We start from the raw sequence: 22,108 nt of genomic DNA, 5'->3' as shown, positions 1-22,108 counted from the left end.
CGTCATGCATCAGAGCTTTTTTAAATTTGATTAAGCTACAACTTACTTCGGCAACACACTTTGGGCATCGCCAGTTGCCTTTGGGAGGATCAGTGAGAGGGGGCAGCAGACAGTAAGTGTGATAGTTGTCATCACACCCATCACACAGCAGGAGTTTCTCGTCATCATCTCCGCGACCACACATCCGACACACAAAGGAATCCACCTTTGACAGAACGTATTTCAGAGAGGTAAATGGGCATATTATTTAAAACACTCCAAAATTGAGACAATGCTTGATTCCTCTGAATATAGTGGCTAAAAATATTACAAGGTTACAATATTCGTTACAATAGTCAATGTGCTATTCTTCATATTTCATTCATGTACACAGGTTTCTTCTACGAAACATCCTTCATTTGATACTCCAGTATAGAATATTAAATCACAGGGTAGGTCCAACTAAAGAGATTTCATACAACATAATTTGTAAGGATGTCTTTTGTTCAGTGTTTTGATTGCTCCATGTTTCAATTGATGATTGTACAAGAATTCAATTAGGCGCTGTTGTCTACAGCAAATTTCCCTCAAAAACGTATCGCGATCTTTGGAGTCAATCATAATGGTTGATTTTTATTTTTGAAGATGGTCGCTCAAAAAGGATTCATAAATGATTTATCTGGGTGGATCATCCTTTGGTTACTTACACTCTGCATATTGTTGAGGGTGCGTCGTAGCCTCATTGTCATTTTGGTGCATGGACCATCTGTAAAATGTTGGCGGCTTTCTTTATGACGATGCTCCTCCAATTCTTCTCTCTTAACTTCAGTCTTCACTTCTGACTCGGCCTCTGCTTTGACTTCTGCTTTGACGTCTGCTTTGACTTCTGTTTTGACTTCTGTTTTGACCGGGATGCTGGCAGGGGAAACCTGGGGGGTGGCAGAGCACTCTTCGGTCGGTTGGTCTTGTGTAAGCAGAGGCTCCCCTTTTACACAAATGACACCAGGAACAGATGGTGTGCTGTCCATGACAGTCACAGTTTGAGGCAGTTCATCTGGAGGAAAGGATTAAAAGTAGTCATTGGAATGCATGAAGGATTGAAGTTGTGTATCTCTTACCCTTCTTCCTAATGCCTCTGTCTCGTGCAACAAGTCCAAGTCCCATCATCTTGGGCCCGGCGCCATAGATCTGCAGCTTCTTCAATTCTGGGTTCTTCTCTATGTCTTCCTCAGTAGGTTCAGGCTGAGAATAAGTCAAAGGACACAGTCATCAGGAAAGATTGGACAGGCTGCCGCTGCTCTTCAAAGCACTCAGAGCAAAGCAGTGTGGCCGAATGCAGACAAAAATCAAGATCACAAGCAGTGCAAAATGGGGTTATTCTAGCTACGTTAGACAATAAGGAAAGCTTGAAAGTTAAGACCCATCACCAAAACATAGATTCCAAAGAAGCTACAAGCATAACTAGAACACTAATGATTCACAAAACCACTTTAAATTCATTCAACAGACATGGAAGCATGCCACTGCAGTATAAAGGAGGTGTGATCCGTCAAATCACTCTTGTACTGCAAAAGTCAAACATTTGTTTAAAATTATGCGACCATATAACACCATCTTCCATTTCCAAAAAAACATTCAAATGCTCTCATTTGTCATGAAATGACGTTTACACCGCGTATCAGTTCAACAAATCCAAATTCAGGTAGTAATCACGTAACTTTCCACAGTGTGTTATTTTAACGCTAGACTACAAAATTGAATCATTTCAATTTTTCCGGTCCAAATTTTACACACAACAAAAAGATGGATAGAGAATTTTGCAAAAGCATTCACTGCCTTTGCACAGTACTTCATTGTTGTACCTTTGGCAGAAATTACATTGTTGCACCTTTGGCAGAAATTACAGCCTTAAGTTTTTTTATGTCAGAAGCTTGGCACATCTCTGGGCAGGCTTGGAGATTCCTCTTTGCAGCACCTCTCAATCTCCTCCAGGTTGGATAGCAGAGCGTCACCAGTGCAAAGCCATTTTCAGATGTTCAAATCAGACGACTCCTTTGATTTGGCTGCATTTTGAAGATCCGTCTCTTGCTGAAAGATATTCCATCGCCCCAGTATGAGGTCAAGAGTGCTCTGGAGCAGGCGTTAATCCAGAATGTCTCTCTACATTGGTGCATTCATCTTTCCCTCAATCCTGACAAGTCTCCATAGTCCTGCAGCTATACAACATCCCCACAGCATGATGCTGCCACCAATATGCTTCACTGTTGGGACACTATTGGCCAGATGATGAGAGGTGCCTCGTTTCCTCTAAAAATGACGTCTGGCATATGCCAAAGACTTAAATTCTTTGTCTTATCGGAGCGGAGAATTTTGCCTCTTGTGGACTGAGAACCTTTCTGGTGATTTTATGCCAAACTCCAGGCAGGCTGCTATGTGCATTTTACTAGCGGGGCTTCTGTCTAACCAATCTACAGTACATGCCTAACTGGTGGGTTGCTGCAGAGTTGAGATGGTTATCCGTCTGGAACACTGGATTTTTGACAAGGTAACCATCAGGGTGTTGGTCACCATGCAGACTTCATCACTCTGTTTGGATGGCCAGCCAATTCTAGGAAGAGTCCTGGTGGTTCAGAACTACTTCCATTCTTCCATTGTGCTCATTGGGAACTTCAAAGCAGCAGAAATTGTTCTGTGCCGATCTCCACATTGGTGCCTTGGGAGGTCTAGAGGCAATTTTTGCTTGATTTGCACTGACATGGACAACAAACTGTTGGACCTTATTTGGTGTGCTTTTTGAAATCATGCCTGACCAACAGCATTTAAACATCAAATGAGCTATCAAAATATCTCAAGAATGATCAGTGGAAACAGGATACCATCGAGCGCCAACACAAGCTTCATGGCAAAGGCTGTGAATACTGCACGACATGTCATTTCTTATTCCCCCATACATTTGCAAAAATCTTTTGAAAAACTTTAATTGAATACTTTCCAGATACACTCTATGTCCAAGTAGTCCATTAATACGGAGTCAAACAAAATGAACAATACTCTCATGGGCTCTGCAGCACAGTAGACAACGGTTTAAAAAGCAACGAGACCCACACTAAATTAACTGATAATAGAGCTTGGAAAATAGGCCCAAATACACCATATGCAAAAAGCAACCATTATACATTAGGCATTCTAAAACAAGCTGCACTCAACTTAACTGTATTTATAGAGCACTTTAAAAAAAATACTGTACATGGAGCATATATACAACAATAAATGAATAACAAAGATAGTAGAAAGCGCAAAAACAGTACAACTAAAAATCAAGTCTGAGTCATGCTGAGTCAAAATTTAAAGAATAAAAATTAGTTTTGAGACGAATTTTAAAGATGGGCAGCGAGGGGGCTTGCCGAATGTTCGGTTGTCATTCCAAAGACAGGGACAAGCAACGGAAAAGGCTCGATCCCCTCTGAGCCTCCGTGTAGTTCTTGGTACCACTAATAATCTCTGGTCCGAGAGAGGGGTAAGGTGGAGTCTGGTCTGAGAGAGAGGTAAGGTGGAGCTAAGGCTGTGCATTGTTCCTGTTTTTCCCCTTCCCCGTCTGCCCAACAAATATTTGATGTGCAGTCAAAATGCAACCTTTTATTCTGACCAGATGTGACAACACTTTTTCTGGTTGGTAAGTTAGGACCAGGAAAGTCATTCTTCATAGTCTTGAGGGTTAAGTTGATGCACTCATAATTCATGGTACCAACCATGACACAGATTCAAATACGATGAAGGAAAACCTAGCTTCTTCAGCCAAAGTGAGCCTTGGTGCACTGCAGCTAGACCAATGGCAAAACAATCTGACAAAGATCACAGTTGGGCAACCCAACTTCGAGAATTTTAAGCGCAACTAAAAACGACAAAAATATAATCAGTCAGAAGTTGACATCTGGATATAAAATGAAAACTGTGTGTCATTCACAGCTCGTTTGAGTATGAATGGCAGGCAAGGATGCAAAATGGCAAACTACTTGGAGATATCACAAAACAACTAAGGACCCAGAAAGAAACAAAACAAAAACCCTTATATTGATTTCTCTTTAAAGTCCTGGAAATTGCAGTAACCCCAACAGCCATTGCCAAAGTCTGGGCAGGTAAATGAGGACTCTCGTGTTAAAATGTGAGTAAACTACCTTATTACGATACCACTGTGCACACCACCCTGTCAGAAAGAGCCACGTTAAGTGTGGTATCCCTACCAGAGAGTTATAAATGTTGTCGATATTACGTGTTAGTGAAATATAAAAAATAAATAAATATATATATATATATATATATATATATATATATATATATACACACACACACGCATATATATATATATATATATATATATATATATATATATATATATATATATAGAGAGAGAGAGAGAGAGAGAGAGAGAGAGATTTTTTTAAAACATGGATTATTACAAGAATTGTGTAGTGGGAAGTGAAAGAAGTAAAGTAGGGGCTCAGGGTGAGCTCGTATGCTCAAGAGGCAGTACCGCTGAGATGAGTTGAGAACCAGTGGTGAGAGGATGGAGGTTCGGATCCTCTGGACCCTGCAAGGGGACACAACAATAGCAACGATAAACTAAGCCAGGAGGAAGGAGAGGACAGATGGGACAGTCAGGGAAGAGCTGGATCTTGTATCCGTGGTGAAAAACCAAATTTTCAGACTCTTGTCCATCTCTCTTCAGTCATCATCCCTAATGTCATATTGAAGGAATAGTTTTCCTTCAAAATGACATGACAATTGCTTGTAAAGATTTCTTAATTAGATACAAATCTCCGTTCAAGTAGCTGGGGAAAATGCAACCAAGTGGTAAGCAGACAGAAACAACAGCAAGTTAAGGCACAGGTGCACTGCAGGATGTCAGCAAAGCAAGCTTGGATGCGACCCGAGTGTTCTGTCACATCTTCCAGTCAGAGACATACTGGATTGAGCAATGAGCAGTTAACAGCAAAACAGCATCAGCACAATATGGAGGACTTGATGCAGATTTGACATAGAGCTTCAAGCAGGTGACAAAATGAACGTAAAACAACAGATGCCGCTTCCTTCCATTTGGCGTGAGAGGACAGCAACAGGATGGCTTGCAGATGGAACCAAAAGGTGGCTGCGGTTTTTGTGTTCCATCATCACGCAACCACTGAACAACAATGGCAGACCAAGGACTGACATAACTTGCCACAAGCGCCATAAATAACGTTTTTTTTAACAGAATTCCCGATGTCCAATGGAATATTGACCAAGATGCATTCAAGGCCATTTGGTTGATTGATTATTCTGGCATCCATAGATCTCAATGACATTTTTATTAATTGCTCTGTCAATACTTGTACAACGGTGCCTTGGGATAGGAATCTACTCCATGTCCACACTCGTAACTCAAAACACCATCAAACCAAATCAAATGGAAATGCCATTTTTAGGTGAATTTGCCAAATTGTTGATTATTGTGAAGTGAAAAAGGGTGGAATGCCCCCTCCGGGTCGGGGAGGAGATCTTGCCCCAAGTGGAGGAGTTAAAATATCTTGGGGTCTTGTTCACAAGTGAGGGTAGGAGGGAGCGAGAGATCGACAGGCGGATCGGTGCAGCGTCTGGTGTAATGCATGCGGACTTTGTATCGGTCTGTCGTGGTAAAGAAGGAGCTGAGCCATAGGGTGAAGCTCTCAATTTACCGGTCGATCTATGTTCCATCACTCATCTATAGTCACGAGCTATGGGTCGTGACCGAAAGAACGAGATCCCGGATACAAGCGGCCGAAATGAGTTTTCTCAGCAGGGTGTCCGGGCTCTCCCTTAGTGATAGGGTGAGAAGCTCGGTTATCCGGGTGGGGCTCAGAGTCGAGCCGCTTCTCCTCCACATCGAGAGGAGCCAGATGAGGTGGCTCGGGCATCTGATTCGGATGCCACCTGGTGAGGTGTTCAGGGCATGCCCCACCGGGAGGAGACCCAGAGGACGACCCAGGACACGCTGGAGAGACTATGTCACCCAGCTGGCCTGGGAACGCCTCGGGATCCCCCGGGGAGAGCTAAAAGAAGTGCCTAGGGAGAGGGAAGTCTGGGCTTCCCTACTAAAACTGTTGCCCCCGCGACCCGACCTCGGATAAGCGGTAGAAGATGGATGGATGTGAAGTGAACCGAATTGATTTCATTGCCACCATTTAAACCCCTATCCCACTGAGTGGTGAACATTTGCAAGTGTTTACGAATGTTGCATTCTCGTCAGAGTTCATTCAAGGTCGCAAATGATCACTAATTGGTCGCCAGACGTTTGCCTGTACTTTTCTTGTCGAGAGAATTTTGAACATGACCAAAATTTCCTAGCGATAAGAAAAAACAAACAGTTGACAGACACCTGGCGAATGTTTTGCGAACATTTACTAAATTTAACTAATGTGCATATTGCTCCCTTTACCAACAGTCACAACTGTTCACCGTTGAGTGGGATATGGGCTTTAGTGCTGACATCTCATGGTTTAGCACAGCAAATCAATAGAGGGTGGGGGAATCAGCCAGATGACAGCTTGTATCTCAAAATACTCTTTAGTCAGGACTTCAGTATCGCAAGGCACCGCTGTAAGATGGTAGTGTCTAACAAAACGCCGCAGTGTTGGAAAGTTCCAGGGCTGGTGTCACAAGCTATACTTCAAAGCTAAACTTTTTTTTCAGCAATGCGAGGAAGATGATCCAGCAGCACATCCATAAACTGATCCTGCAGTTATATTTGATCCCTGCTGAACGCCAGAGGGAGTGACAGAGCAAGGTGTGGCCAATTATGCATACCAATGATGAAATCAATGACCCCTGAGTGACGCAGGGTAGATATAAGAGCAGGTGCCACCAGAGGCTCAGTCCCTCCTCTACTTGAGTGCCGTTCGCATATAACGTGGCGGTCTTACCACGACGACGTGCCCCCTCACATCTTGAGCATCAGACATTTCTTCGCTGCTCTGCAGCACCCTGTCTGCTTGCCCAACCTGGCTCAGTGAAATGTGTTCTCTTCTTTACCAAGCTCAAGAAAGGCTAACCAAGGGGTTCCATTTTAAAGATGTGGACAATATCAAGATGGCTGTGATGATCGCGATGCCGAGGATCCTGGAAGAATCCTTCCAGCTGAGGCAGTGAAGACTGTGAGGATGTGTTAGCCTCTCGTGAGATTATTTCCAAGAGGACACCTTGCAATTTGGATTTGAAATGCCTTCTGTGACACCAGTCCTGGAACCTTTGACACACCTCGTGCGTCATAGAAAACCATGCGTTTCCTTTCCCAATCAAGATCCATGAATTAAATAACCAATGTGTGTTTCAGTGATGGGGAAACCACAGTCAAACGAACGGAATTCCTGGAAACTCAAAAGTTAGCTGGACATAAAACAATGACATGCAAAGGAAATAAACAGTGAAACTGATTCTTAAGAACTGTTGGACATCAGCTGTTTTACTTCAGGACAGACTGAAGGCTACTGAAAATAATGCGCCAAGTCAATTTCACACTTGTACCGTGTCACAGTTTAGAAATAAGATAAGAAAACCTTTATTTGTCCCACAATGGGGAAATTTGCAGTAATAATGCCTCTTTGAATAAGTGACTTGCTCATAACACAATCAGGTAAAACTTTACCAGTTAAGAAACATGAATATGTAATCCTCAACGTATGATCAGGTAATGACTACAGAATATGATCATTATGACAACTGATTACTCAGTGCTTTGACTTACATCTGGTTGGCAGCGGTTGGCTCGGCGCCCATAACTGCTCATTTTAGATGGGTGCACAGACTGACGCAGAGGGATGGAGTGGGGCTTGTACTCCTTGTCCACATCCTCACCATCGTAGTGCTTTGGCTTGCAATGCTGTGAAATCCATCAAAGAGAAAAATTGAAAGTGATTTTTGTCACAGACCGTTATTACTCCTCGCCCCCAAATGAAAAATAAAAAGGTAGCTGAGCATTGAGTGATACCGGCAAGCTGGCACCAGACTGGAACATTTCAAAGGGGTGGACAATCCTCTCATAATGTGAGCGCAGAAGAGAACCGATGTTCTTGCCAGGAGGGTAGCCGAGCCTCTGAGCTACACGGGCCCAGCGTCGTTCTTTGCAGACCATCTCAAAACCGCCTTCATCAGAGACAACCTGGAACACCAAGAGTAAGGCATTTAGGGACATCCAACAACTTTTTTTTTTTTTTTTTTTTTTTTAAATGCAAGTCCAGTCACTTGATTTTGAAGATCTGCCAATAAAGAGTCAAATGCAAAATGCATTCTACATCTCAATTGCCGGATTTCACTGCTCAGATAATTGCAGAAATACAGCGGAGATCAAGTTAGACAACTTGACTGACTTTTGTGCCGTCTTTGTGTGGGAATGTATTTTGAGTGGTGAAAAATAGCCCTTGCGACCACTTATAGCCAGATGACCCAAGTATGCCGATCCGGAAGTTCACTTTGTTCGCTGCAAAATACGATGTTAACATTTTTTTTAACTCTTTTGCTTCATTCTATGTTGACCAAGTAAACTGTGTCTCAAGCATGGTGTCCTTTTTAGTGGTAACAAACCAAAAAAATAACTAAATAGATACATTATTTCAAACCAGTTGCACAGACTATATTTTTAGTTTATCTTAATTCTTGCATGCGAGCGGCAGCATTTGAACGGCACACAGTTCAACTGTTGGAATGACTTATTTTACGAAGCAAATACCGTATTTTCCCGCACTATAAGGCAAAGCAAAAAGTCTTCCATTTTGTTAAAAGCTCACAGCGCACCTTAAAATCCGTTGCGCCTTGTATATGGTCATTACGGTAATATGTCGCCTCCAAAATGGCTCCTTGCTGGAGACATGCTTACAATGTTCTAACTTGCTGTTGGTTCAGTGAACTGTGTCGCGGCTTTATTCAATAAGATTTGTTGTAGCTCCGAAAAAAGGAGAGCTGTGGTGTTTTTTTTTTTAAACGTAATGGTTTTCACAGTCTCAACAAATACAATGTCCGTCTCCGTGCCTTCTCTTCTTCCGTTCGACTTGAGAGGCGTTCATGACTGCCTCCGAAAAACGTAAATTAACGATTACTTCAATGAAACTACGAAAGTGAAAATAATGCATCAAAACAGAAAATTAATAGAGGAAATCACAAAATAAATTCTATGGCCCCCCCTACAGAAGTCATTTTGTGATTTCCTCGTTGATGAATACACAACAAAGAAATTAACAAACACTTCTGAGACAGCCCAGTCTCCAACATTTTACTGACATCTGATTTTCTACATTTTACTGTACTGACATCTGATTGTTCTGTTGGAGCTACGCTCAAGATAATGCCAAGGGGGGCTATAGAATTGATTTTGTGATTTCCTCGCTTGATTTTCTGTTTTGATGCATTATTTTCAATTTTCATAGTTTCATTGAAGGAATCGTTAATTTACGTTTTTCGGAGGTGGTCATGAACGCCTCGGTCGAAAGGAAGGAGCGTAGCTCCATCTAGTGGCTGCATTGTAGATTGTGCGTCCAATATATGAAATTAAAAATAGCCCATTCATTGAAGGTGCGCCTCATAATCCAGTCCGCCTTTTAATGCGGAAAATACGGTACTGATAATTCCTTTGTGTCTACTGTAGCACTATGTAACTGATCGGCATTTTTTTTACCATTTAGTTAATTTTCACCCTACAATTGGTCATTTCTACCAGTTTTCAACTGAATGTTTTTTAAGGTAGTGAAGATGTTTAAATGTAATATTTTTTTCCACTTGAACACTAGGTGCTTGATAACAAATGCTCCAAGGTGACACAATGGAGGTGATCATGACAGTCAACAATGTCTTGTGAGCAAAGGGGTCAGTAAAGTTTATTCAGAGCACACAGAACAGGATTTGACTTAAAACGTATCATTTTGATACATTTGTCGGCTCCCACGTCACACTTCTGGACCATACTTTGAAAACAACCCATATTCAAACACCCACACATATTCCGTGACCCTCTTGATTATAAGCAGTTCATATAAAAGTTGGATATAAGTATTTTTGCTCTGTTATTCTTGAACTATTGGTACTTAAGAAAAAAAGATACTGTGCTCTAAAACACACAACTTTTAACAGTGATTGCTGTTCCATTTAGTAAAATCTTTATACCCTTGGATTAATTTGTCGCTTTGTGACCGATAAAAATCAAGACAATGACCCAAAAATAAATAAATAAAAAGAACCCATGTTTTCGAGCTAATACAGATCAGCATAAAATTCTGTCATTTCCAGTCATGTGATCAGATTGGGACAACTCTACAAGGCATCCAGATAAACAATAGGCCAGTGGTTCTCAACCTTTTTTCAATGAGGCACCCTCTGTCAAATATTTTTTTCAGCCAAGACTTAAAACTGAATGTTGTGCCATGGGTGTCTGATTTATTAAACTTTGGAACTCCCATTTTTAGTGGAAATACAGTGGTATACTGTAACAAGAAAAACACAAATAAATAAATTAATTACAAATAAAGATTTGCGCACATGAAAATTAACATAGCATCGTTCCTTGGGATCATACAGTGCAAATCTACTGGTGTTGATTCAACACAGGGTGTACATTTGAACGCAGGCAAAGTGTCCACAGTAACCCATGTTGGACTAACATTAACTTGTGTGTTCAATGGTCAACATTCAATTGTGTTACAGCAACAAACTATTGTTGACAGTGCAGCAATAATGACACTATTGTGTGTTGGCATGAACACACAATGGCCATGCCAACACTATACAATATCAGCAAAAATACCCAATGCCTCACGGTCATAAATAAAACATTACAAAATTTAAAGTCAAATTTCTTTTATTAAATACATTTCAGACAGGTCCTCAGACAGCAGTAGTATATCCTTTCATCATTTATGTAAAAACTGCCCATGCCAATAACAGTGAACAAATCCTCCTCTATTCTAAATGCTTACAGATAATTAATATAGAAATTAAGAACATTTCTGGTAAAAAGAAATACCTTATCGTTATGAAGATGTTAACATTTGCCATATCGACACAAACATTCCATTCTGGCATTCAGTTAATAGTGGACATTAGATATTGGACAAGACGCAAACCCCTGGTCGGGACAGTGTTGCATCTGTCTGTGCGTGAACGGTGCCTTTATTTTAACACTTTGACATTGGCTGGTTGGCCGAACACTTCATCATGGACACGCTTTAATCACCTGATGGCTGTTCAGATGACAGGTGGTCTTGCAGAGTTTTTGAACCAGCTTCAAAATTACTTGGCTATAAAAAAGAAAACAGAAGAATATGGATACAAAACAACCCAGTGGAGCCTATTTCCTGTAGGCCTACATCGCCAAATGAGAAAATTGGAGGATTTTTTTTTTTTTTGCAAGTTAATACATAAATTTAAATTGATGAGGCCTTGTCTCCCAGATTGAGAAAGTGTGTGAGAATTCCACGGACATAGATAATGTGGACGTTAACTTTTCGCACCAAAACATAAGTACAATCGAATTCCTTCAAGGACATTTGGAGATTAGGCATATTGTTTGTCAAGCAGCAGACAATTGATGTTGATTTGACTGAATAGAGTACTCAGCAGTCCCCCAAAAAGTCACATGAAGCTCAACACTCCAGCTGCTAGCAAGGGTAGAGAACTCTGATTCCCCAAGAGCCAAATCCTGCCTGTTTTAGAGCTCTCTATTCCAGCACACCTAATTCAATTGATCATAATCATTTCAGGCTTCTACATAGCTTGCTGATGAACTGATTGTTTGAATCAGATTAAGGAGGGATCTAAAACAGGCAGTTTATGGCTCTCGAGGAACCGGAGTTCCCTACCCCTGCTCAAGCTGCCTACACACCGTAATCAACCAAAACATGTTAAATATCGTCTTCATTAACCCGACTGGCCGTGTAGCCCATGTAACTGCATGACATCACACAAAATACAACTTTTGACAACTGTTTTTAAAAATATGATCAGGAAAAGTGATGTGGGAACCAAGTTATAGGTGAAAAATAAAAATCATCAAATACCATCATGTGAAATTTTTGCCTACCTGAGGGAAGTGTGATTCCATCTTGCAGGCGATGAGGAAAATGATGAAGAAAATTGGCTCGCCTGGGCACTCCAACCAGTCAACTTCAAGCAATACGTCAGGACGTGGTTACAATTTCAAATTGAAACCAATCAGGGTCGAATCAAGGTAACAGCCCTTTTTAAAACATCAGTTTTAGACTACACAGGCTATTTCATTACTGAGCGGTGTTGATGCAACATTGACATTCTGTTTTTAACATCATCCGTGAAGTTTGAGCACTGGGCAAATTGCAGTGCAGTACAGATCTGTTCTCAAAAATAAATCATTAATTTTAAATAAAAGCTGAAACTGAAGATTTTTTTTTCAGGAAATCCCATAATTCATTCTTAATTAAAAAGAAGCATCAACACTGAACATTGTGGTGATTCACTTCTGCGTATTTGCATTTAGGGAGAAACTTGGGCTTATGCTTAACTGGAGATTATTTGCTTGGATGCTACTTTTCAAAAATATTTTAAAATGTTACATACCACCCAAAGTGCCTTTATGACCCCCATTTAAGAACCACTGTCATAGATGTTTTACTTTCAAAGGATTAAGTTCATGTTCACCTTTGATAGACCAAATAGATCAAGGATGCGCCTCTCGATATGCGGGATTTTTAAGGAGGAAGCCTGGATCTCCCAAAACCTGGCAATGCGGTCCAAATAGTTAAGCTTCACGCGAGTCTCTGCCTGGGGAACAAAGAGGCATAAAGAACAAAGACCGTGAAAACATCTTCAATCATTGAATTCAACTAACAACATCAAACAGCCGGGTGTATAAATGACTTGCCTCCAGTTCATTAAGCCTCTGGATGCGTGGCGTAAATCGGAACGTATCCAGCTCCACTGAAAATGGTGGTTGCCAGTCCTATTTAGAACAAGAACATCACAATCAACATTTTGGTCGTGAGCTGTCTCTGCTTGTTCCCCATACACAACAAGTATGAGATCGACGTGACGAAGAGGAGAGCATTTTCATGCAAGGTAGTGGAACATTTGGATGTTGGGGATGGGAGCGCATGGGCCTTCGTCCCTCTGTAAATTCTCATACGCAAACAGGCAGTAGGTGAAGAAAAAAATCTGTCAGGACAGCACCGAAAACAACTAGAAATTAACCAGTGGTCTTTTCGTTTATTGCCCACATTTATGAGTATTCAGGTACAGTATCTTGAGACAAGTTTCATTTTCCTTCAATGACCACCCTCGTAGTCCAGAAAACACCGAGCAAATCAATACAGCACTAATACTCATCATTACACCCAGAGGATAAGACATACATGACTTAGAACATAGATTGTCTTTAGCTTGAGCATTAAGGTAGCTAACTGAAAAGCTTCGCTATGTGATTGATGTACACAAAGTGTAATTGACTTTGTTTTGACAGTATACTTCAAATTGGAGTTCCAAAACCCAGCTGAAAGCCTCTTTTTGAAGAATGTTCAATAATACCAGTCTCAGACGGCACGACTGTAGCCCAATTTGCATCCGACGCACACACCTCGAGATGGATAGATACAATTTTAATTGATACAATTACTCTTAACGATACTGCTTATCGATCTGCTGCCTTTTCATATTGGTATTTTGGTGGTGAGGGACGGGGGGGGGGTGTTCTTGTCTTGCAACTACAACAACAATATAACAAATACAGTGGTACCTCTACTTACGAATGTCTCTTCATACGAAATTTTCAAGTTACAAAACGCCACAACAGGAAAATATTGCCTCTTGTTATGAAAGAAATTTCAGGATACGAAAGGTAAAAAATACAGTATGGGCTGCTCCGCGCAGCTCCGAGTTTCCTGAACGTAATATACTTGTAGCTGCTCTGCCATTAGCTATTCCCGAGCATCATCCTGGCATCCCATTGCTTAAGAGGGACCTCTCATGAATGTGTCTGTGTGTAGAACTGTAGATAGATGTGTCTATGCAGCGTCCTTGTCATTCCCCCCCCCCCCCCCCCCTGGGCCATGAGTGTTCCTGTGAATCACCCAGAAAAAGTGTTCACCAATCGGGCATTGAGCAGTGACATCATCATTCCAACCCTCTTCGGTTTCCAAAGCAAAACCACTCAAACCAAGAATAATCAAACTCTTAATGTCAGTGTTATGTGTGCATTGAGTGAAAATCGATTAATCTTACCTAGAAGGAAAGGTTCAGCTGCTACGTTTGCGCAACAATGCAAATGACACCAAGTTGCGCAGTGTAAGTGTACGTTATTAAAACCTCACTCCTCTGAGCCTTCAAATCTGCTGACTTCACAACCCATGCTTCCAATTTGGTGAGGGCACGGCTCCGAAGCCCGAGTAGGTGGGGCTGGGACAATGGAGTTGCCAGCACCATTAGACAAACACTGAGCCCACACGTCAAAATAGAATTATAAAAACGATGGAGATTTTTGAATAACACTGCGCATCATGTCATACTATGATCATACACGTTAGCTTGTACAATACTGTACGACTGGCCTTTAACAGTATTTTGCCCATGTTTAGTAAACAATAAACACATGAAGACAGAACAGAAATTGCATACGTTTCTTGGCTAGATACCACATCAAGACATTTCTTTGGGAAGAAAATGAAAGGAAGGCAGCAACAACCATACCACACTATTAATAATAGCCAAATTAGTCCAGCAAAACTGGCTTAGTGGGTTTTATAAGCTTCTGCTTTCAAATCTTCTTCATAGACTTTGCATTCTATTGTGCACTGAGGCAAAGTCCCGGGGCTCATGCCTTGGGGCCGCTGCACACTCTGCAATGCTTCTGAACTAGAACTCGTGGTCATAAAAATGCCAGTGGCCACTCATCCCGGCACATTGGGCAATTTAACATAAGGGGGCAATTTAGTACACATACTACTTGGCAGTATGAATGGCGTGAGCATGTATCGAGTAGTGATGGGACGACCGACGCTGGTGCGTCAGCACAATGCTGAGAGCTCAAGAGTGAAACCCCTCATCGGTGCGTACATTGCTTTAAGAAAGAATCACGTGACCAATACAGGAACTGAATCGCTTGAATGTGCTGCGCCAAAGTGTGCTTATAAGGACACAAACTGTATCAACATGTCGTGGGTTTGTTGGCTGGAGTTTTGCGAAATTATGGATCGTTCTAAGACGTTTTCCCCAGTGTGGAATAATTTTGATCTTGGTAAATCTTTTTCTCCTTTGAGCATTGTTTACTGTTATATACAATTGTTTTACGGTGGCGCATTGCACCCACTTTATCAGTTTATCAAGTGAATGACCTGTTACACATATGATAGTCAGTTAAAGAGCCTTACAGTTGCTTTATTCATTTTATCTTATAATTGCGAGATCCTCCGTAATTGGAAGTCCAACGCTGCCTGTCAGAAGCAAACACACCCAGAAACCAATACCCTTTACAACAGGGGTGCCCAAACTTTTTGGATCGAAGATCTACTTTTCGATCAACTAACCTCCCGGGATCTACCCTTACCGGCGTGCGCACGCGCACACCATGATGAGAAACAGCCTGAAACGGAGGCATGCGACGCACTTTTGCAGCCTGTTAACTATCGTAGCTCACACGTACCGTTTTAAAGTGTTTCCCTGGGCCCTCCTAGATTCCTATTCTTTGCCCGTGCCCTCGGTGAATTGTACACGAAGCAAACTCTGAATGAGAATCATGACGATAAAAGATAGAGCGCAACAGCTCTGATCACAAGCTGCAATTGCAAACTGCTGAGCGCTAACAACTTCCGGTGACGTAATCACGCGCCACCGTAAATTTAAGATTTACCTGCTATATTTTATTTTTTAAATATTTTTTTGTGAAAATGAGACTGATAAGATGAATAGGATGCAGTGTATATTAACACAAAAATATATTACTAACATGTACAAAGACACACAAATGGTTGTTTGTTTTTTTTCTCCTCGACATTCCTCGGATCTACTTAGGACCTGTCTTAGATCTACCGGTAGATCAGGATCGACCTAATGGGCACCCCTGCTTTACAATATTGGAAATGGAACCAGAAAACATATCCACATCTGCATCAACTTTCATTTAAAACTCTCTGCTCACTATCATCATCTGAACCATGTGAAAGAGTATTTTCTGAGGCTGGGGAGCTGGTGTCTAAGAGGAGAAATCGCCTTGGAACAAAGACACTCCAAAAACGTTTCTTCCTCAATAAAATTTCATAAACCAATCACTTTTTTGTCTTTTATTTCACATGATTTAACAAAAATTTTCTACATAAGTTTAAAATCTGAATTTTTACTCAAATTTGCTATCTTTTACATACCAACTCAGTTTAGCATTTACACAAACAAGGAATTTCTTTACCTGCAATGATTTTATAACTACTGCAGGGGTCACGATTGGGTGACCAACACAGAGTCAATACAGCGCTGACACAGTTTGTGAAGTGGGTCATTACACTCCTTGAGGTATCATCGTCCCATCACTAGTATCGAGTTCTGGGGGTCCTCAGACAATATCTTGTACCGTGTCACTTTTTTCAATCCATCAAAACATGGAGTGCAGTCATCTCGTTACCTCCGCATCCCGTGTCGTAGACGCATAATTTTCCCGCGGGACGCACAGTTCCAAATGATGTGCGTTTTTGGGACGCAAGAAAATTTCTTAGTGAAAACAAAACAAAAAAAAGCTTCGGTACATCTTTTTTTCCAGCAACGGAGTGTCGCAGTTCGACAATCGCCGCCATTGTTGTTTTGATCTTGCGTTAAGTAATCTCACGTGATGAGATTTCCGTTCTCGCGAGATCGGCCTTCAACCTTGCGGAAAGCAGACGATTGCCAAATTGTGTAACGTAAAACCAAGTGTTGCGAACGTTTATTGCGGAGATATCACAGAAGCAGCTAAAGTTGGATCGTTTTTTGCGATAATAAGTTCACTTTGAGAAAGTCTTGCATCATTGGAAGCAAAGAGAGGAGAATTTATGAACTCAAAGACTGAACCATGGGATGAAGTAAGAACCTATTTCTCGGCAAATCTTGTATGCCTGAATTAAAATTTTGCAGCATTTGTTTATAAGAAATAAGATCAGATATACTGGGGAAATTTACAGTCTAGAGCAGCAAATTTGGGGGGGAGAAAGAAGAAAAACAAAGTGTTTGCATGCACAAAATAAAGCTTTGACGAACGAGACTTACAAGCACAACATAATATGATGGGCTGCTTGCAAAGCTGAATTATTGGGCAGCCGCTTTGAAGTTAATTGCCTTTCATCAACTTTTTTTTTCCCCTCTGAGAGTAGCCGGTGTTCAGTCGAATGGTTTCTAGCCCACGGATCACTGTCGAGCGCCAAGGGAGGTGCGTTCCCGTGTGTCACCGATTCCTGCCACGATGAAGCCAAGAACACCCCCACCATTCACCCGGCCGAATTGCACAGAGCCCAACGCCTCGTTGGCAGCCCCCTCGCCTGGCGGCGGACACCCTTGCAGTGGGCCTTCAGGTGTTATGCCTTCCGAGTGAGGCCGCGGCGAGGTCAGCCACCCTCTGCCTCCGTCCACCCGCTTTAGCAGCAGCCGCCAACGGCTACTCTTGCTTGCTGGCTCGCGGGCCTCAGCACTGTGCTTCGGGCCGACAAACAGAAAAGAGGGGGCCAAAGGAAGGAGGGTGGGAGGTTGGGCTAAAGCAATACTACAGCAGTGATGCCCATTGTGCAGTTCGCGATCGACCAGTACCCAGTGAATCAGTAGATTGCATCGTATTAATTCAATCACTGCCAGCCATCCCAGTTTTATACTATTGATATAGCCACAATAAGTTTTTAAAATACCAAAAAAACCGATGTGCTCAGGCGTGCGTTGGCAGTTTCCCTGGCGCTGGAGAATGTCCCGCGGGACGGAGGAGCCGCCCACCTGAACACCGGCGCTAGTCCATGTGTCCTCCGATGGCACTTGTTACGGCTGCCGGTTAGTGTGGTGGTGTGGGTGGCGGTGACTCGTATGCCTGGCTGACCAGTCCGTCACATTCTGCATTCATTTATTTGTTTAAACTTCCCATGGTGCATGTTAGTTAATGTATCAAATCTATGCTTTGTTAAAAATAATACATAGATTGTATTAAATGGAAAAAATGTACCGAAATATTTTGAAACAGGACATTTGAGAGCTATAATTTTAATACCGTGACACAACTCTGTCTTGCTCGCCTTTAATTTGGAAATTCATTTTTTTGCCTTTGTGAAAGCTTATGTGTATTTTGAGTGTCTATAATTGGCGGTGCACCTGCGATTCAAATTTTAGATTACCGCAAAGCACGTGGCCGAAAGTTGGCCCGTCATGAAATCTCGTGGCAGAATCCCACACACTGCGTATGTGTTGAGTGGAGTTCCACTGTGTCGCTCAGTAAATCAATCAAGTTTTTTCTACTCCCAGTTCATACAAATGGCAAGGGATAAAAATGTGGAATAAATATGAAACAGTGAAAAGTGAACCAAGCATTTTGTCTTCAAGTTTCACAAATGAACAAATACTTACTGATGGTGGTCGAATTTTACAGATTCCAGACTTTTCTGCAATTGGACGTATTTTGGCGATGTAGCCCAGAGGATCCTTGAACTCCTCCCATGACGGCTCAAAAACGGGACACTCCGGAGGCGCTACAAATTCGTCCCCTTCCATTGCCCTGAAAAACATATCATTTTGCTTTGGAATATTGCAGGCAGCCACGCCAATAGACAATTTGGCAAGATGCAGCGTTCAACATCAAAGCACGTGTTTTCTTTCATGCCATGCTATTCTACAAAATAGTCCCACACATGAGGAGTGCCAAAGATGGCAAATATGATATTCAAAAAGGGACACATTTCAAACAAAATCATTTTGTTTTTCCAAAAAATAAGCACAAAAAAGTCTCCCAAAGATATAAATTTACATTAAAATGTAATATAAGTGTAATAATAAAGAGATACAATGAGAGGCATGTTAAGGTAGCTTATCTATAAAGTGCATAACTTTGGAACTTGAAACATATATATTTCAATCCATAAGTATGAGAAGGCTAAAGACGAAGCGTTTGTTTTATTCTCAGTGGGGGGCTGGTTATTTCTCATTCCCCAATTCAAGACAACAACGCGAACGCACCTTCTTTCACCGTCAATGCGATTGAAAGGGGTAAGAAGGAAAGTTAGCCACCCAATTTTTTCATTAGTTGTCAAGCATAGTCATCGATATTTTGGCACACTACGTGGCTGTTGCGATTTTTTCCCCCTCAAAGTAACATTTTCTTAAAAATCATACACTGGGGGTCACTAATCAAGACTTGAGTCAAGCAGGTTCGTTCAATCCGTGTTCGTGAAGCTTGTCCCGAAACAATGGCGTCTAGGCCATGAACTCGAAACAAGACCACAAACGCATCAATTTGTCCAAGTGCGCTTTGTAGGAAAGTCTTTGAAATAACGTAATGACAACAAAGCAAAAAAAAAAAAAAAAAAAACGCAATCACGTTGAAATGAGGACGTTGAGTTTCACGAAGTTAATATCAATGTTGGTGACTAGAGACCTGCTTGGGTTAAACCCCCCACAAACCACAAGACGATAATATCCGTTCCAGTCAAAAGAAGCCTCGACCTCTCGTGTTTCGCAAATCAATTAAGTGTTGCTGAGAACTCTTACGCCTATATTATTTTAGCTCACTCACTGAATGTTATTTTTCTGCACTCCCCAAACATCGGTGGTGTCAAATGGAGCTAACGTTAGCATCAAGGCCTCCGATCCAATTTTGCCATCGGACCATCTTGGTTAGCATTAGTTAGCTCAGATGTGATAATAAGCAAACGTTGGCACGGGGCTTCCGTGTCCTCACGCCAACGGCCAAGTCAATGCAGCGACTGGACATTATGTAACAAAAGCCGAGTCGCTTTGAGACACCAAACGCGTGAGAAAGCGCGTATACGGTTGCTGACTGACCCGAAGACACCTCGATGTCCCGGGCTATGACGGGGCCGCTCTCCTTCGTCTTGTGGCACTGACTGCTGACTGCTGCTTGTTGCTTATAGGTGGTTGGCTACCGAGGGCCAGCTGTGCTTTGATGCCGCTGGCGAGCTAGCGCTGCTAAGAGCTACAAGCAAAGTTGGCCGCTTCAAATCACCCGTACGTTCTACACTCTGCCAAAACACTCAAAATGTGGACGCGAGGCATCCGTTTCATTCTAGGAACGAATCGCTACTGGTAACGGTCGTGTTGTTAGTAATCCTTTTCCGACAAACACCATCATTCCTTTCAGGCCATCCTATCTTTCTTGACGAGTCGCCATCTTGTTTTTTTTCTTTTCTTTTTTTTCTCTGACGGTTGAAGCGCAACCCCGAGTCCTCGCTGCGCGTCCGCAACGTTCAGTCTTTGGAAGTAGTGCGCACGTACGCTGATTCACGGCGGTGTGTAACGAAGGCAACAACGTGCTGTAGTTACAACAGTCCCTTCAAAGAATACGGTCTCAAAAGGAACACACTAAGGAACACACTAACTGACATCAACTGCTGTACTTACTGTAACTTGGAAACAAGGCCTCCATGCGTCATGTTCTTCACTTCATTTTACAACGGAGGATGCATAGTTTAATGAGCTTTGTGTTCTTTTAGGCTTAGGCACTATTTATCACTGTTTAGTTTCGAATTGTATGCTCTATTATATGAAGTGGCCACTTTGTAACAAATAAATTAGATATTCCTATTTTACTGAATGATTTTAATTTGTTATTGAAAGATGTAATTAGAGAAATTAAAAAAGGTGTAATATGCTGCAGGTCGGGCTCATGGTGACCGCCTGGTGGCCGGGCCTACACCCATGGGCCCTATTCGGCCTCAGCCCAAAGAGGCAACATGGGTTGGCTCACCACCTATGGGAGGGGCTAAAGGGGTCAGGTGCAAAGTAAAATGGGTGCCGGCCAAAGGCAGGGACCTTGGTGGTTCGATCCCCGGCTCCAGAGGCCAGTTCTAACGACATGAAATGTCACCTCTCTTGCGGGGAAGGAGCCCGACAAGCTGGTGTGTGAGACAGAGAAGTTCCACCTTGACATTGTCAGACTTGCCTCCACACACAGCCTGGGCTCTGGTACCAGTTGTCACGAAAGGGTTTGGACTCTCTTCCACTCTGGAGTCGCCCATGTTGAGAGCATGAGCAGGTGTGGGCATGCTCATTACTCCCCAGCTCAATGCCGGAACATTGGGGTTCACACCGGTAGACAAGAGGGTAGCTTCCCTCCTCCTTCCGGTGGGGGGACGGGTCCTGACTATTGTTTGTGCTGATGCACCAAACAGCAGTTCAGAGGACCAACCCTATTTGGAGTCTTTGGAGGGTGTGCTGGAGAGCGCTCTCTCTCGGGACTCCCTCGTACTGCTGGGGGACTTCACTGCCCACGTGGGCAATGACAGTGAGACCTGAAATGGTGTGGTTGGGAATGAACAGCCCTCCCGATCAGAATTCGAGTGGTGTTTTGTTTTTGGACTTCTGTGCTTGTCACGGATTGTCCATAATGAACGCTAAGTTCAAACATAAGGGTGTCCGTTTGCATTAATCTGAAAAGAACTGTTTGTTGTCATAGGTTTACTGATAATTATATGTGCAATTCATTCTCACATAATGTAACAGAGCCTGACAATATTTTTCGTGGTGACAGAGCAATTGGGACCGTATCCATTCAGTATTTCTGCATTATACTGCCCCCAGGTGGCCAAGGCGTGTACACCAGAACGAGCAGCACAATGTCCATTGAATCAAAGCAAAAAAATGTGGAAATTAAAAAAATAGATGTTTAATTTCGGGCTGCCATGTTGTCCAGTGGTTAGCGCGTCAACCTCATACTGCAGATGTCGTGGGTTAGAGCTCGGCTCCGACCTCCCTGTGTGGAGTTTGCATGTTCTCCCCAGGCCTGCGTGGGTTTTCTCCGGGTCCACCGGTTTCCTCCCACATTCCAAAAACCTGCATGGCAGGCTGATTGAACACTCTAATTTGTCCCTAGGTGTGAGTGTGAGCGTGGATGGTTGTCTGTGTGCCCCGCGATTGGCTGGCAACCGGTTCAGGGTGTCCT

At 42.5% G+C, this 22,108-nt stretch overlaps 1 protein-coding gene across 2 annotated transcripts in view; it reads right to left on the bottom strand.

Annotated features, from left to right (window-relative positions):
- Window positions 1-20,347, bottom strand: part of kdm5c (lysine demethylase 5C) — a 31,703-nt gene extending 11,356 nt beyond the window's left edge. The window contains exons 1-10 of one of the 2 annotated variants that reach the window (XM_086123728.1): window positions 19,993-20,347; window positions 18,562-18,709; window positions 12,868-12,949; window positions 12,649-12,767; window positions 7,979-8,149; window positions 7,736-7,870; window positions 4,511-4,567; window positions 1,098-1,221; window positions 687-1,033; window positions 47-205 (exon numbers count right to left, since the gene is read on the bottom strand). In XM_086123728.1, coding sequence (XP_085979854.1) covers window positions 47-205; window positions 687-1,033; window positions 1,098-1,221; window positions 4,511-4,567; window positions 7,736-7,870; window positions 7,979-8,149; window positions 12,649-12,767; window positions 12,868-12,949; window positions 18,562-18,705 — 1,338 coding nt within the window. In that variant the 5' untranslated portion in view covers window positions 18,706-18,709; window positions 19,993-20,347. The remainder of the gene's footprint in view (window positions 1-46; window positions 206-686; window positions 1,034-1,097; window positions 1,222-4,510; window positions 4,568-7,735; window positions 7,871-7,978; window positions 8,150-12,648; window positions 12,768-12,867; window positions 12,950-18,561; window positions 18,710-19,992) is intronic. The other variant, XM_086123738.1, reaches the window with a different exon arrangement.
- Between the last annotated feature and the right edge of the window lie 1,761 nt (window positions 20,348-22,108).

This window comes from Hippocampus guttulatus, chromosome 1, assembly GCF_054856545.1.
Source record: "Hippocampus guttulatus isolate MCC_2025c chromosome 1, RoL_Hgut_1.0, whole genome shotgun sequence".
In the NCBI taxonomy this organism is placed as follows: Eukaryota; Metazoa; Chordata; class Actinopteri; order Syngnathiformes; family Syngnathidae; genus Hippocampus; species Hippocampus guttulatus.
Note: the sequence above shows the minus strand (reverse complement) of the source record. Positions and strands in the feature narration are given on the sequence as shown.